The sequence below is a fragment of the Podarcis pityusensis genome (assembly GCF_964106645.2).
Source record: "Podarcis pityusensis genome assembly, chromosome: 8".
Taxonomy (NCBI): Eukaryota; Metazoa; Chordata; class Lepidosauria; order Squamata; family Lacertidae; genus Podarcis; species Podarcis pityusensis.
The window spans coordinates 46,425,780-46,441,681 of record NC_138033.1 but is presented as its reverse complement, the minus strand read 5'-3'; the positions used below and the strand labels follow the sequence as shown (position 1 = coordinate 46,441,681).

The window sequence follows — 15,902 nt, the reverse complement described above, 5'->3', positions numbered from 1 at the left end:
AGGCTGACCAGTGAGAGAGAACTAAGCCTAAGAGGCTAGGCTGCAAACCAGGAGAGTCCTTGAGTTCTGCCAGAATTAAGATTCTAGGTCAATATGAAAAGTTGTAAACTCTGGGTTTCATTTAACATTTTATGTACGATTTAAAAATTGCATTATATTATTGTCTTGTGAACCACCCTGTAACTGGATGAAGGGCAATCCATAAATTAATCAAATAAATAAATAAATGCCCTTTATCTTGGTGGGCAGATGATCATTTTAAGGTTGACCCTCATTTTTATAATGTTCCTATCTGCTGAGTCTGTTTCTATTTATATGCTCTTGTTTTATTGTGTTCATGGGATTGCTTCATTTTTAATTGTTATAAGCAATTTAGATGCATTGGGAAAGGTATATGATTTTTAAACAATAAATAAATAAAGTCAAAGACCTGGAAGGAGCAAGTTTCTGGCTTGGAGCTGTCCAAGGTCCTGTGATTTGAGCCCTACCTGGACTGACTATTCCAGAGGTGGACAGAAGGTACACCAGCTTTTGCTTGTAGATCTCTGGGTGATGTGCAACTGGACTAGAGCAAGGGTTTCTGAGTCTCAGTTGCTGCTAACAAAATTGTTCTCAACAAAATGACTTTTCCCACTTAAATTAGGTGGTTGAAATTAAAAGGTGTGTGAGTAACCAGGAATAGACTGCTGTGTAAAGGGACCATGGTTTGTAGCCAACTTTTAGTTAGAGTAGACACATTAACATTAATAAATGTAAGTTAGTTACATACATAATAAATGTAAGTTAGCGGGCACAATGACTACAATTTTGTGAGCTCAATTCAGTTATGATACTGGAAAAAAACTTCTAGGCTCAGAATACTCTGGCTGACAGACCTCTGGTCTTCTCCTGTGGAAGCATGTGCTCTGCCACTGAGCTACGGCCTTTCTGCTATCAGACACAAATTCAAGCTGCAAGTTCTCCATCCTTAACTAAAAGCATGAAAACCACCCATTTGCCCTTGATCTTAAAGTAGACCTGCCAAATCTGAAGTCTGCCCACCTCTGGACTATTGCCAGTCTTAGCCACCTCTCATGCCCTGTCCCACCTGTAGCCAGGACAGAATAGTTCACACGGACTAGCAGAATTAGCACAGGAGGAAACTTCAGGGCGAGGGTGTTGTGGGGCTCAAGCAGGGTTTTGTGCTCAAGCCTGTTTGCTTTGGCCTGTGCCACTCACAGTAATCCTCATATTGCCCAGTCAACTATGTGGACTAGCACAGGTTTGAACAGCCCCCTTGTGGCTTGTGGGAAATACTATTCTCCCACTCTCTCATTTTCTTCTGACACTTAGGTTGTGTGCATGGTATATTTTTAAAGCACACTTTGAACACATTATTTCCCTCAAAGAATTCTGGGCACTGTGGCGTGTTAAGGATTGCTGGGAACTGTAATTCTGTGAGGGGTAAGCTTCAGCGCCCATAATTCTTTGAGGGAAAGAATACATTTCAAATGTGTTTTAAGGTATAGTGAGGACATCCTCCATCTGAAATTACACTTCTAGAGACACCATCAGGGAAGAGAATGTGGTGGAGGCAACTGGGCTAAGAGGGCAGCAAAAGCAATATAGACAGAGGCTCAAGCTTAGGAAATTCCCAGCCTTCCATTCTCAGCCATCTCAGCTTCCATTCTCAGCCATCATTTGTTACCTGTGCGCGCACACAAATGAATCCACCCAATAGAGACTCTTGACTGCATTCTCTTGTCTCCCAGTTGCAGGTGAGACTCAGCCTGCAATTTGTACAGCTATTTGAAAGCTAGTTTGAACTGGTGGGTGATTGATTCCTTCGTCAAGGGAAATGGGCACAGCGCACCCCTCTTGTCCATTACAAAACTCTCCAGCGACCTACTTTACCCTCCCTGCCTTTGTTCTTAATTCCTAGAAATGGCTGCGCTCCAGATTTTGCCCATCAAGGCAAATTAATTGGAGTCAATCCTAATTTGCTCTCTGCTGTTCTTTGGCCAGAAGATTAAATGCTTTGCAGACATTATCCTCCTCCTCTTCCTCTCTCTCTCTCTCTCTCTCTTTGCTAAGGGACAAACCTCCCTGAATTGGGAGGGACAGGCGGGTGGGGGAAAAGGATAAAAGAAGGGAGAGTTAAAAGGAGATGATGTTTAAATTCACTCTTTGTAATTGTGAAGCGGGGGTGGGGGGAAGATGCTGCGCTGCAGCCATTGTTGAGAAGCCGGGCACCAGATGGTGAGACTATTCTGGGCAGCTGTGTGACAGCAGTGGGAACACGTGGAATAGAGCTGTGGGGGCCAAGACCATTCCTATGACAGTGCCCTCTTAAGATCATGCTGGAATATTGATGATCCTTACAGGGCCTGTACTGAGAGGATAGCTTGACTGAAAGTCAGTGTTGGCTTAGAGCGGTATGGCTCTATGTGAAACATTACATCCTCTCTCACTTTAGCATACTGGGGCCACATCCATACCATACATTTAAAGCACTATTATACCACTTTAAACAGTCATGACTTCCCCCAAAGAATCATGGGAACTGTAGTTTGTTAAGGGTGCTGAGAGCTGTTAGGAGACTTCCATTCTCACAGGGCTACAATTCCTAGTGTGGTTTAACAACCAACTCAATGAACTCTGTGAAACTGTAGTACATACATCACAGTTTTTTTTCTTTTAAACAACAACACCACAGAGGTCTTGCACAAAGAGTCCAAGATCTGAGCAGGTGTGTTACAAGGTGGAATCACTGCTTGGCCAACACCATCTTAAGCAATATTTGAATCTTTACAAATCCCTTGAGCCAAGGAGAGCCTTACTCTGTTTTGTCCTGCTAATGGTTACCAGGTAATTCATTCTCCAAGGGCTAGGACTTCCTGCAATTAGTTTCCTGCAAAGTCCCTGGATGTGTTACCTCAATGAGAAAAAAGAACCTTCTTTCTCAGGACACTGGGGAGAAAAAGGAATGGGATGTTATGGTTACACCGCCATAGGTCCCATCATCATCATCATAGTTTCTGGCATTTCAGTTTGGTAAATAACTAACTTTTTTCAAAACCAGATGTACTTCCCTCCATCATGTAATATGATTTAAGCAAGTCGTAATCCAGGAAAACCTCCAGGAAGCGGTAGTTTTCCATGTGATTCATATATCTCTTTATAGCAGGGGTAGTTCCTACTTTTGAATACTAAAGGTAAAGGGACCCCTGCCCATTAGGTCCAGTCGTGACCGACTCTGGGGTTGCGGCGCTCATCTCGCTTTATTGGCCAAGGGAGCTGGCGTCCAGCTTCCGGGTCATGTGGCCAGCATGACTAAGCCGCTTCTGGCGAACCAGAGCAGCGCACGGAAATGCCGTTTACCTTCCCACCGGAGCGGTACCTATTTATCTACTTGCACTTTGATGTGCTTTCGAACTGCTAGGTTGGCAGGAGCAGGGACCAAGCAATGGGAGCTCACCCCATCACGGGGATTCGAACTGCCGACCTTCTGATCGGCAAGTCCTAGGCTCTGTGGTTTAACCCACAGCGCCACCCGCGTCCCTTACTTTTGAATACTAGTCCCTGGTAAAATCAGATGCCTCATGTAGCCTGCCCTTATTACTGGCAGAGAACTAAGTTCTGGTGAGGGAAAGCAGTTCCATTTGTATTATGTCAGTAGTTAAAACACAGAATACTAGCAGCTTCATATGTGGTGTTACTCATGAATTCTAAAAAACATGCTCACTGGGCAACAGTCATTCGTTCCCCTTACCTTGGGATTCCCTGGAATAATAGTTTGTGACTAAGTAGTAGACTTTGAGCACTTCCAGAGTTTTGCTATTTTGGGGTGGGATTCATTCACATATTGGTAAATTCAGGTCACATAACTAAAACTGATTTGGAGCTCCTGCATAATGAATTCACTCCCATAATTTGACTTTTTGTGACAAGGAAAGTGATGGGGAAATGCCCTGGGAATCTTGGGGTAACATTTGCTTGACACAGCATCTTTTAACCTCCCTGCAAACTTTGCACGAATAAATCAGGATGAATGCTCAATAAGCAGTTTGTCTTGAAGTGACCTGAGTCCCCATCCCAATAATAGATCTGAACAGGTTGAGGGAACTGATTTTCCAAATGAGAGTTTTCAAAAACTGAAAAATACCCAAACACTATTTGTTTGACATAAAGTTTTTTATAACTAACCATTTAATAAATGCAGACAACAAAATATCTCTGCAGCACACAGAAACATTATCACACAATATTTAGTACTGACCTAGTATCAATGGGATAATGAACTGGATTGTATTTGTTTTCAAAAGAATGGTGTTTGCAGACAGGATTATTTTTCTACTGATGTCACACAATAGACAATTTTTTCCACAAGAAAACAAGTGGTTTTGTTAAGAGAAGTATCCAAAGAATCGGGGAGTACAGATGAGAGAAGCTTGCTTTTGAGTCAAGTAGAGGCTTAATCCAGGAGTGGGGCCAACTCTTGCCTCCACATCACACAACATGATGTCAGTGTCTGTTTACAATTTCCAAAGGACAAACAGGATGGTATTTCTGCAAAAGAATTAATGAATACTAATTGGGTCTTAGAAATGACAATTCATAGAAACCAGAGTGAACATTCCTGTCTCTGAGGTGGTCTTTTTCTGAATTTAAAGACTTTATACTAAACACACACAAAAACCCTGAATGTTTTCAAGGCTAGTAGAGCTGCTGACCTGGAGTTTGTTGATTGATTTGACACAATTTATTTTGACCTGTATTGTGATTTTTAGGTTGGTTCAGTTGGCACAAACAGTGAGCAGCTCTCACATATGACAACAGACAAATTGAGCACAAACTTCCTAGGTAGTCCGGACCCATCTCCATCTTTGGGCTTATTGAATGCATGTGACTCAGTCTCATTTACTGCAATTAATTTGATAAATGTAGTGCAGCCAGCTCCAGTTTTGCGGGTCAGTCAGGTGCTCTCAGCAGGCCTCAACCTTAGCACTCCTATTCTGCAATGCACATCTGCAAACTTGTTTGCTTTTCTCTTCTGGAACCAATCCATGCAACCATTCAAATAAAGAGAGAGAGAGAGAGAGAGAATAAAGCAGGCAGAGGATGTTGCTGTATCACCTCACTCTTCTGATTGTTTGCATGCTAGAAATGACAAGTGAACACAGGCATTGACAGCAGTGAGGATGAGGAGCAAGACCAACAGTCTCCAGGGAATGGCAGTGGGCCCTTTGCAGGGGTATTGGCCACAAGAGGTGCCAAACAATTTTTGTAAATAGCCCTGTGATCTTCAGATGAAGGACAGTATAATAATTTAATTAATAAAATAATATGTAAATAATACTGCTGCCGCCAGCCCTGACTGGCACTTTCAAGCATCTGTTGAAGTAGGCGCTTGCCTCCAAGGCCCAGCTGCTGCACATGGTTTCTCTCTCTTTGCCTTTGAACAATGAAGAATCCTGCATTCCTTGAAAGGAGAGAGGACATGCTACCCTTGTAGGATATCATGTGTCAGAAGGGAAATAAACAGATATTATTATTGCAAAAGGCAAATGCAGTTGGAGCAAACTTTATTGCTTGTGCATCCAAGCTTTCAGTTAACCTCATCTCTGATTTAAATATTGTCCCATGCCGTTCCACTTTCAGCTTTGTTAAATTGGAAGAGAATGTGTTAATCCAGACATAAAGCCACAATCCTCTTATACTAAAGTAGCCCCATTAAAATAAACTGTACCAATTTTGAGCAATAAGAGGATAGTAACTCAACAACAAACTTCAGTGAGTTAATAGTCCTAGAACTGGCCACTCAAGAAGCAGTCTAGTATGTTTCTTTCTTATCCAATCTCATGTATTTATTAGTTGTCACAGAAGTCTCCATGGTGAACCCTGACTTCTTTGCCATGCTAGGATCTGGATTACGGCGATGGATTCTATTTATTATTTATTGTTCTTTCTATTTTTTTTAAAAAGATATTTATTGAAATTTTCAAAATGTTACAAAAAATAAAAAAAAAAGTAGAAGCAGAAGAAAGTACAAAATAAAAATAGTTGACAAAATAGAGAGAGAGAAAAAAAAAACCCTTCCCACCATATGAGTAAAAATTCAAAATAAGTAAAAGTGACAGAAAAAAAATAAAAGTACAAAAATACATCACAAACCTTTAAAAACATTTAAAAACCAATTCATTATTTTCAGATCCTTAACTGTCATTGCCTTCTTTCTTAGACCTCCTCCTCCTCCTCCCTTTCTTTGTATCCTAGTTATTAATTATCTCAGCAAATCCTTTCCATGTTTCATAGTATTCTGTCATTACATTACCCTAATCTGTTTTGATCTTATCTTTCTATAATAAAATAAACCTTAAAGCTTAAAGCTTAAATCTTAACCTTACCAACTTTTCATAACCATAGTATTCTTTCATAGTTCTTTAAACATCTTTGCTAAAGTCAAATAATTTCATTTCAACATTTTTCTAACATTCATCAATTTTATAAAACAGTTCTAATGGTAGAGAAAAGAGATACAAACAAATCCAATCTTCATCCAACGTCCCTTCCTCCTGGTTCCGGGTTTTGTCAGTCCTTATTCCCGTCGATCTAGCCCATTAACCTGGCAACCTTATATCCGAGGCCCTCAAGTCTCTTCCATGTCCCTTCCGCGGCTCTTCTTCATATTTGTAACTGTATTTTCCCTTGTCTCCTGCTTGTGGTAACTCCAGCTTGACAATGTTTTTAACCCTTCTCGACGGATCAGCCCCTTTTCCATGTTCAACACTGAATTCCATGTAGTATTTAAAAGCATGTTTCAAAGACCCTCCAAAATTAAGAGCCCCCACAGTCCCAAACATCTCACGGCCCATTGCCATATTTGAAAAGTCCAAACATCCCAGCATAGGGGGGTCAATCCAGCCCCCCATTTCCAAACCAAGCCAAACTTTTCCTTTCCAAATCTGGCTTTTTCCAAGATCATTTGTCAAATCCGAAAAATCATATTCCTGTTGGGCCTGTTCTGTCAAGACACACTCCTGATTTAATTCCTGAGTGGGCTCCACATATTTTCCCACTGTCTGTTCAAAGTTTCCCACTGCCTGTTCAAAATTTCTAGTCGAAGTCGCCATCCAATTCACCTCCTCATGTAATTGTTCCAGTAGGGCATTTGTTTTATAGAGAGCACACAACAAAGCTTCTGAATACATTGTCCTGCAAGGTCAGATGCCTGTTCCCACGGTTGTAATCTGTGACAGCTGCCGGCTCCCTGGAGTTAGTTACAGTTTCACAGACTCCCCCTAGGGGGAAGACTTCTATTTGTTCTTGCAAGAAAGTTTCCTTTTTTATGATACTTTGTCCATATATATTCCTTTAAAATGTGAAAGGGAACAGTGGAATCACTATGTTTCTCTTCTTTTAGCTATCTGTCAAAAACACTTGTCATTGGTCAATGAACTTCAAACGTCAATCCTGACACCCAGCTCCAGGATCAGGACGGAGGAAAGTTACCTTACTTTAAAGTCACTTTAAACAGTCCAAAAGGATCCCCCCCCTTCTCCTGCTGTCAAAGGGGGGTTCCACAATTTTAAATGGTGAAAACCAATCTTTTAAAAACGATTTTCTGAACTCCAGTTTAAATTGTCTTTGCTTTATTCTGTTTACAAAAGAACGGAAGGCTGACTTCCTGTTTAGACCTTCCCGTTCCGTACCAAATTAGAATAGAATTTTTTAAAATCCAATTCTTTCCTGTTCGCTAGTCCTTATTTGATGTCTAATTGTTCAAAGTCTAAGTACTCACGGGTGCTTATTTTAAAGTCCAAATTGTCCCAGGAAAAAGGCAGCGCTCTCCGGCAACGGCTATGCGGCTTCGCTCCACGGAAATAGCAGTTGACTCACAGCACCGCGCCACTTCCCCCTCTTCACTTCAGAGCCCGTTAGTGGGTTCCTTAGCGGGTTGGGGGGGCGCTAAAGGTGCCCGCCGAGTCCCATGGTCACAGGCTTCATCCGCCTGTGATTTTTAAGAGGGTTCCCGCTTCGCCGTAGTGGAGAATACCCGTTTCCCGCGGAGCTAGGCCCTACAGTTCAGAGGGAGTCCACCATTGCCGGTGGCGCCACCCCGGAAGTCCTATTTATTGTTCTTTCTAATAGCAAACTCAGGTGGTAAGTGCCGACAGAGATTGAGCTAAAACAAGGGCATTAGAAAATAAGATGGAGTGGTATGAGCATCCTCAGGGGAATCCGAAGTACAAAACATTAAAGGGGAACCCACAAAAACCAGCTGAGTGAGGATCGTACCAAAGAATGTTGAGTGTTAATGGAAGGAGGCAACCAGAAAACTGGGGGTTATGGGAAATTGATTACTCTGCTTGAACTCTTTATGCTCTCATACAGGAGGGCATAGCTTGCTGACAGAAACTCTAGAAAAGAAGAGCAATACTGCCAAAAGGTGAGATTACACTGTAACACCAAAATCCATATTAGGGAAATAATTTTATCATCAAATAGAATCATAGAATTGTAGTGTTGGAAGGGACCAAGAGGGTCATCTAGTACAACTGGCTGTTTTCAACTCTTTGTCAGGCTAGATGGTAAATAAGAAATTTAGGTGCGTGTGCAACTAAATTTACAAGCTAAGGCAAAAATGCAGCAGTAGGCAACACATGAAAAAATCCCTAAAGAGCCTGCTTAAATAAAACCAACTGCTGCATCCCATGTTGAGTTGTCAGGGAGCTTTCTGTCATTTTTCTGCACAATCCTATACACATCTATTCAGATATACAGCTTCAGTCAATAGGATCTACACTCAGGTAAACCTGTATAGGATCGCAGCCTTTAAGCTGTACTTATTTTGATGAGTGTGGATATGCTTTATTTAGTATTTTTTAGGCAGAGGCGGTTAGTTTTGGGTGGCATGGAAGGGCAGTAAATAGTTATTGGATTTATTATTACTGTATTTTTAGTGCCAGGGAAGGGCAGAAGAAGTGCTTAGAATTTCTGCTATAAGTGCCTTGATTTGGTGGGGGTGGGGAGCAAATTGTCTCGATTCGGCTGTGTTTTTGTTCTCTTACTGCTATTCATTATTCCTTATTGCTCGGACCTCCAGATGTGGCAAGGGACGTCTCAGCTGCTGGTCTTTTTTGCTGGTTGGTAATTCTAACACACCCAGCTTGGAAAAAATGCAAGTATTTCCAAAAAGTCACGGAATATGGAGGGGTTTTGTGTCGTTCTTATAATTTACGTGCCCTGCGTTTGCTGTAAGCCTCGAATATAAACCTCAAAGAACTTAAACGGTGATGGTTTTTGGTTTTTTTTAACTGTCACGGTTTGGTGAGACGAGATTTTAAAAACGCATTAAGCAAACAAACGCATATTAAAAGAGGCGCATGTGTGCAATGTAGTCGTATGAAGGCAAGCAAAAACAGAGAAGAAAACAACCGTGAGGGGAGAGAGACCAAGGGGCGCGCCAGTCGCCGCCTCCTGTTCTCAAAGGCAGCCCGCACGGGCCTGTAAAGGGCTCCAGCTCCGCTCTTGGCACCCGCTTCCTTCCTTCCCGGCCTCGCCTCGGTTTCTATGACAACCACGGCCTCCTCTTTCCCCCGCTCCCGCCCCTCTGCGTTAAGCGCGGCCCACGACTCGCCTCCGCCAATCACAGCCGGGGAAAGCGGCCGCGCGCCATGTGTGTTGTTATCCCGAGCGCTCACTGATGACGCAATGACGCGAGCGCCAGGCCATAACCCCCCATTTGGGCTTGGGCTGGACCCGGCGCCCACCCCGCCGCGGGCTGAGGTGAGTCGGTGTGGGGCGACTTGGCCGCAGAAGGCACTGAGCTCGACATGGTCTTCTTGCTATTCGGCGTGGTCTTGGCGGGGCCTTGACTCGGGGGGGGGGGGATGTCTTGGGCGCACCAGACCATAGAGGGGCCTGCATTTCTCCCTTGCTCGTGCTGTATCCGAGGCCTGCTTTGCAGGTCCGTCCCCCCCGCCCCGGCCTGGCGTGGAGCTTGAGGGCTTTCGCAGTGAGCCTCTGTAGTCCTTACGTTTGCCCAAAGTAGCACTTCAGGCTGCTCCTCTTTGGCATTCGTAGCTCTTTCCCCCGTCAGCCTCAAAGCTCTAGTAGGGCAGCGCCTGTCCTTAGAATTCGAGTAAGCAAAGAAGGAAGATGCTTTGGTGCCGACTGTGCTTAGTCCCGTTAAGTTGGTGTCACCATAAGGTCAAGGAAAGGGAATTGTTTATCTCTTAAATAAAGGAAGCTGCGTTGTGCCAGGTAAGGCCATTTGTCCGTTGCATTGGCTACTCCAGCATTTCCCAACCTAGTGTCCTCTTAACTGTTTTGAGCTCCCAGTTCATCACCCACAACCAGCTTAGCCAATGGTCAGAGATGATGGGAGTTGCCCTACAGCATGCGTAAGCACACATGTTCTCCATTGCTTGTAGTAGTTGTTCTTCAGGATGTGAGGCATAGGTCTTTCAAATCACCTGCTCCCTGATCCTTTTACCTGAAGATCCGTCTTGGATCACCTTCCTGCAAAGCATGTGCTGGAGTTTTGGTTCCTCTCTGATTGGTCTGCCATTAAGTAATTTGGGAGTATTATTCACTTCTATAGCTTGATGCTGGTAGAATTTAGCTCTGGTTGACTGTTACCTGAAAACTCTTGAGTGCAGTGAGAGAGAATGAATGGGAGTAAATATGGCTTGCTACTGTTTCTTAACATATCTGGCCCTCACAGGAAATCAAGTGAGCTTCCATACATGCATCGTATACAGAATTGCTGCCCTGTTTATGCTTGTAGAAAAAAAGGTGGAGGAGGATTAAGTATAGGCTTCAGTGTTGTGTGGGTGCACATCGGTTTTCTTCAACATGCAAGAGGAAGAATAGGTTGTCAATGTATAAAACAGAAAAGCAAGGGTGAAAAACGGCTTGTTACTTGTGACTGAAGTTTTCTTCCTACATGATCACTCCTTGTCTAATCTTGTCTTGAAAGCTTTAAAAATATGTGCCGTGGAATAAAACTTGTTAAGACTGCTTACAGAGAACAAGGGTTTTAATGGGCACTTCATTTTCTTGTGTTCTCATAGCAGCTTGAAACATGCTAAAATTTCATGGTACACATGGTCAACACCTGACTCCTGTGGTACTCTTGTAAACTGCCCTTTCAAAAATAGTGTCTCTCAGAGGAGCAGGGCAGTGGCCATCTCTTAGACTGTCCTGTGGCAAGCAAGATTTGGGAGGTGCATGTGCTGAATAAATATGAAGGGTGTTATCTGCATGTTTACGGTATAGTAAAGTTGCACTGTTAAAGTAATTGTACACCTGATCTTTAAACCTTAAAATTATGCATTATTGGCTTTTGTAATAAGTGCTGACGCACAAGAATTACCTGCACTTGAAGAAGTAAGAGAGGCTTGGACAAAGCCTGGTTTCCATGGAATTTGAGTGAAATTGATCCAGGGTCTGTGAGAGACGTTATACAGTTTTAAAACCACAGGACCTCTTTACAGAAAGAACCACTGCTTCAATCAGCTTACTAGGGAGACAACCTTTTTGCTTATATACCCACTAGTTTTCTCCTTGAAGTCAGTAGAATATCAGAAGCCTACTCCACAATAGCTTAAAGCTGGACTTTCAGCATGGATGCTCCTCTTCTGTGGAACAGCATTCCTGTTGAGATATGAAAAGTGCCTATTATTTCATTTTTCCGTGATCGACTGCAGACCATTTTGTTTTGACAGGCATTTCCAACTGGGTGAAAAGGTATCTGCCTTAGTTTTAGTAACACTACAGAATAAACACCTATAGTTTTCATCGTTTGTACTATTTTAAAAGCTATTTTAAGTAGGGTGTTGTTGTTTTTGTAAATTACCTTGGGATACATATGGAAGGTGATTAGTAAATTAACAAAATAAGTGTAGTATTGCTAGTTGCCCCCACCCCAAGATGGTGACTGCCCCTTTCAAAGCTGATTTACTAAGAGGATGCAGTTGTTACTCTACCAGTCTGTTACCTACCTTCATTCCTGCCTGCAGTAGCAAGGTTGACTTTAGATATGAGAGATGGTGGCTAATGGTGCAGCTACTGCAATATCTCTCAATGCCTTGATAGTTTTAATAGGAGAGGCATCAACTCCAGATGAAGACCAGGCTATTCTGTTTGCATTCCAATCACTTCCTTATAACGGCCTTCTAGGCGAATATTGAGAAATATTTTACTTCCTTGGTAGGTTCTGGGACAATATCTGATTGCACTGACGAGCATTGTTTCCCCCCGCTTCCACCCTTGAGATTTGTGTAGGATTGGAAGGAAGTACATCTGAACTCTTCTGAAAGTACAGTTCTCAAAACATTTTCTTGTTGAAATTCTATTGCAGTCTGTGAAGGGTTTGCACAATAAATCTTTTTTTATAATATCGTAGATTTTTTAAAAAGACATTTGAAGGAGGAATAAAAATTAAATATGATGACAGGTACCTTTAAGATGAAAACAGGAAAACTTGAGGTGCTAACTTTTCTCACCGCATTCATAAGGAAGAAAAGTGTGTGTGTGTGTGTGTTTGTATGTGTATGTACACCAGCCTTTCCCAAGCTGGTGGCCACCTGATAATTTGGATTGCAACTCCTGTCCTCCCAGACCATTGTCCACATTGACTGGAGTTGTTGGAGCTGGAGTCCAAAATGTCTGGAGGGCATTAAATTAGGGAAGGTTAGTTGCTTTGACTTTGCAGTGTGAAGAAAATGTGCTCATCATTTTTTAAAGATTATTTTGAAAGGCATGCTTCTAACACACTGAGTAATGCCACACTTCAGATAATTTTCCTGATACTTTTGAATGCCAATTGTGCATGATTGATGTTTGTTACAGGTGCTTTAAATTGACAAAGACATGTGGTAAGCCATCAGCAGAGGGTGGAATGTCCTCTACTCTGCAGTTGGCTTCCCCTTCTACTTCTTGAGCCTTAAGATCATTCCCGTCCTGTGAATGGAGGTTTAGGTTTAGCTTTAAAGAGATTTTTAGGATTAAATGTTAACCTTTGAACACTGACTTCCTTAAGCTTTTTGTTTTTTCAAAAGTGGAATGCTGCATTTCTTTCTGACATGCCTTTAAAATTCTGTTGTTTAGCTACTCTTAGTAGATGGGATTCTCTTACGGTTGCTCAGGTTTCATGTACGTTTGAGGAGAGGTAAAATATACAATGGCAAAAGATGTTTGAGAAGATCCAGCAGCTTTCTAGTACTTTCCATTGAGTAGCTTAAGTTTAGACATCTTTTCCTCTCTCATGGACCAGAATGGGAAAACTCAGACTGAGAAAGTGACATAATGTAGGCAACTTACCAAACTCCTGTCCAGCATTTTTTTTTAAAAAATAATAATCTTCAAACACTGTAAAATCAAGCAACCTTCTGTGGTGTGTTGGGATATAGGGGTGCTTTTCTCTTTTGATAAAATGAATGGAAGGTCCTCATTTTCCAAAAAGCGAGCCAATTCAAAGATCTGTCTGAAAAAATGATGAGACTGGTAAAATGTAATTCTGGCACCTAAGAATTTATTATTCTATTTGAAACATTTGATGCTTAATTCCTAGGAATCTGAAATATTTTAAAACCCTGATAAGGAAGGTTATTTGGCAATTTAATATTAGCCCAGCAGCAGAAAATGCTAAAGCTTGTAATGGAATTTTGTACCTGTGTAATCTGTATGATAATGTTGATAGTATTGTTTGAGAGTCAACAGTTTCAGCATTCAGCATCTGCAACCCTAGCTCCCGCTTCTAGAAGGAACAATAGAGAAAAGAAGGTGCCAAACCAAACTGTAGGTCAATATGCTGATCAGCCAAACAAATAGACAAATACTGAGTTCACTTGGAAATCTCTTGACTTCTGTGAAATTTACTTTTAGTAACTATGCTAAGCTAGAAGCCTTAATGCCTTCTAGTTATACAGCTGCTAGACTCCATTGCATTCCCGTATTCTTTTTGCAGAAAACATTCGCTGTTCCAGCATCAATTTCCTGTATTCAGCTTCATAGGTAACCTATAATTTGGGTGCAGATGCTCATGAAATGTGAGCACTTCATACCTGTGAAGTGATTTTGGTGACTTTCTCCCTTTCTCACAATATCTCTGCACATTTTTGGATGCAATTAATTAACTTACAGGTTTTCCTCTACTGGAGATTGTATTAAGGAAGCTCTAGCCAACTGGTTTTGGGAGGGCTTGGGTTGATATATTGAAACAGTTTGAACTGTATATGTACTAAAAGTTATCTTGAGATGCTCAGAATTGTTGGATCATTTTATTTTTAACTTGATGGAGTTAGCACAGAACTAAGAATGTCCGAGTCTTGGCTTATCAGTGGAAGTACTGATGTTGTGGCATTTCTTCCTTTGGTTTCATGACAGAGCTGTGGTTTAAAGCACACTTACACTCCCCCTTCCTAATTATATTTTCTGGGAAGCCAAGTCTCCTGAGTCATAGTAGAGATAATTTCCAAGTGATTGAATAAGCAGGAGAAAGAATTGAGGTTATTAATATGGTTCAACTCAGACATCACACAGAGGTATGGTTTGTGTCAGTCTTCCTCCAAGCTGTTGTCTTCCAGATGTTTTGGACTACAATTCCCATCAACTCCAGGGATGGTGGAAGTTGTATTCTAATGGGTGCCAGGCTGTGCAAACCATGGTTTGCAAATCTACTTCAAACTGTAGTTATTGATTCTGATTTGTTGGTGATCACAAACTGTGGTTTAAGAATACAAATATTGCACTGAAACCTGAATTAAGCTTATGTGCAGAAAGCAAGGGGGCATTTATTGAATAAATATAGTATGCTCATCTCTCTCTCTCTCTCTGTCTCTCTCTTTCCGCTCCAGCTTCCTGGGATGTCGTGGAGATTGGAATTGTTCCAGACATGCTTGCTCTGGTGTTGCTCTGGGAGAACACCTTGATGGATGATTAGTACCATTCAGTGATGGGCTGTGGGACTAGCAAAGTACTTCCTGAGCCTCCCAAGGATGTTCATTTGGATCTTGTTAAAAAGGTGGAGCCATATACTGGTTATAAAACTGACATATATAAGCACTTCATCAAGGGTGATGGAGATGCCATCAAATCTGCTATCCCTTCTCCTCCTCGTCACACTAACCCACATGTGGAACAGGCAGAGCCTCGCAAGAACAGAGTGGCAAAGTACCGTGCAAAATTTGATCCCAGAGTGACAGCCAAGTATGATATCAAAGCCCTGATTGGCCGAGGCAGCTTTAGTCGTGTAGTACGGGTGGAGCACAAGGCTACCAAGCAGCCGTATGCAATCAAGTTAATAGAGACTAAGTACCGTGAAGGAAGGGAAGTGTGTGAGTCAGAGCTGTGTGTGTTGCGTCGTGTTCGGCACACCAATATCATCCAGCTCATTGAAGTGTTTGAGACTCAGGAGCGTGTCTACATGGTGATGGAATTGGCCACTGGAGGGGAGTTGTTTGACCGAATCATTGCCAAAGGTTCCTTCACGGAAAGGGATGCTACCCGAGTGCTGCAAATGGTGTTGGATGGAGTTAAATACTTACATACATTGGGCATAACTCACAGGGACTTAAAGCCAGAGAACTTGCTCTATTACCACCCAGGCATGGATTCTAAAATAATGATCACAGACTTTGGGCTGGCGAGTGCTCGAAAGAAGGGAGACGACTGCTTAATGAAGACTACCTGTGGGACACCAGAGTATATTGCCCCAGAGATCTTGGTCAGAAAGCCCTACACAAACTCAGTAGACATGTGGGCACTGGGTGTGATCTCATACATCCTACTAAGTGGGACGATGCCTTTTGAAGATGACAACCGCACCCGCTTGTATCGGCAAATTCTGAAAGGAAAGTACAGTTACTCAGGGGAGGTGAGTGTGTCAAGGTTCCAGCAAGGGAGTGCCTGTTGTG

The 15,902-nt window shown here is 42.3% G+C and overlaps 1 protein-coding gene across 2 annotated transcripts in view; it reads left to right on the top strand.

Annotated features, from left to right (window-relative positions):
* Positions 1 to 9,641: 9,641 nt before the first annotated feature.
* The window catches only part of PSKH1 (protein serine kinase H1), a 34,826-nt gene continuing 28,565 nt past the window's right edge, over positions 9,642 to 15,902 (top strand). The window contains exons 1-2 of one of the 2 annotated variants that reach the window (XM_081018252.1): positions 9,642 to 9,768; positions 14,844 to 15,862. In XM_081018252.1, coding sequence (XP_080874378.1) covers positions 14,942 to 15,862 — 921 coding nt within the window. In that variant the 5' untranslated portion in view covers positions 9,642 to 9,768; positions 14,844 to 14,941. Of the gene's footprint in view, positions 9,769 to 9,892; positions 10,246 to 14,843; positions 15,863 to 15,902 lie in introns of those variants that run through there. The other variant, XM_081018253.1, reaches the window with a different exon arrangement.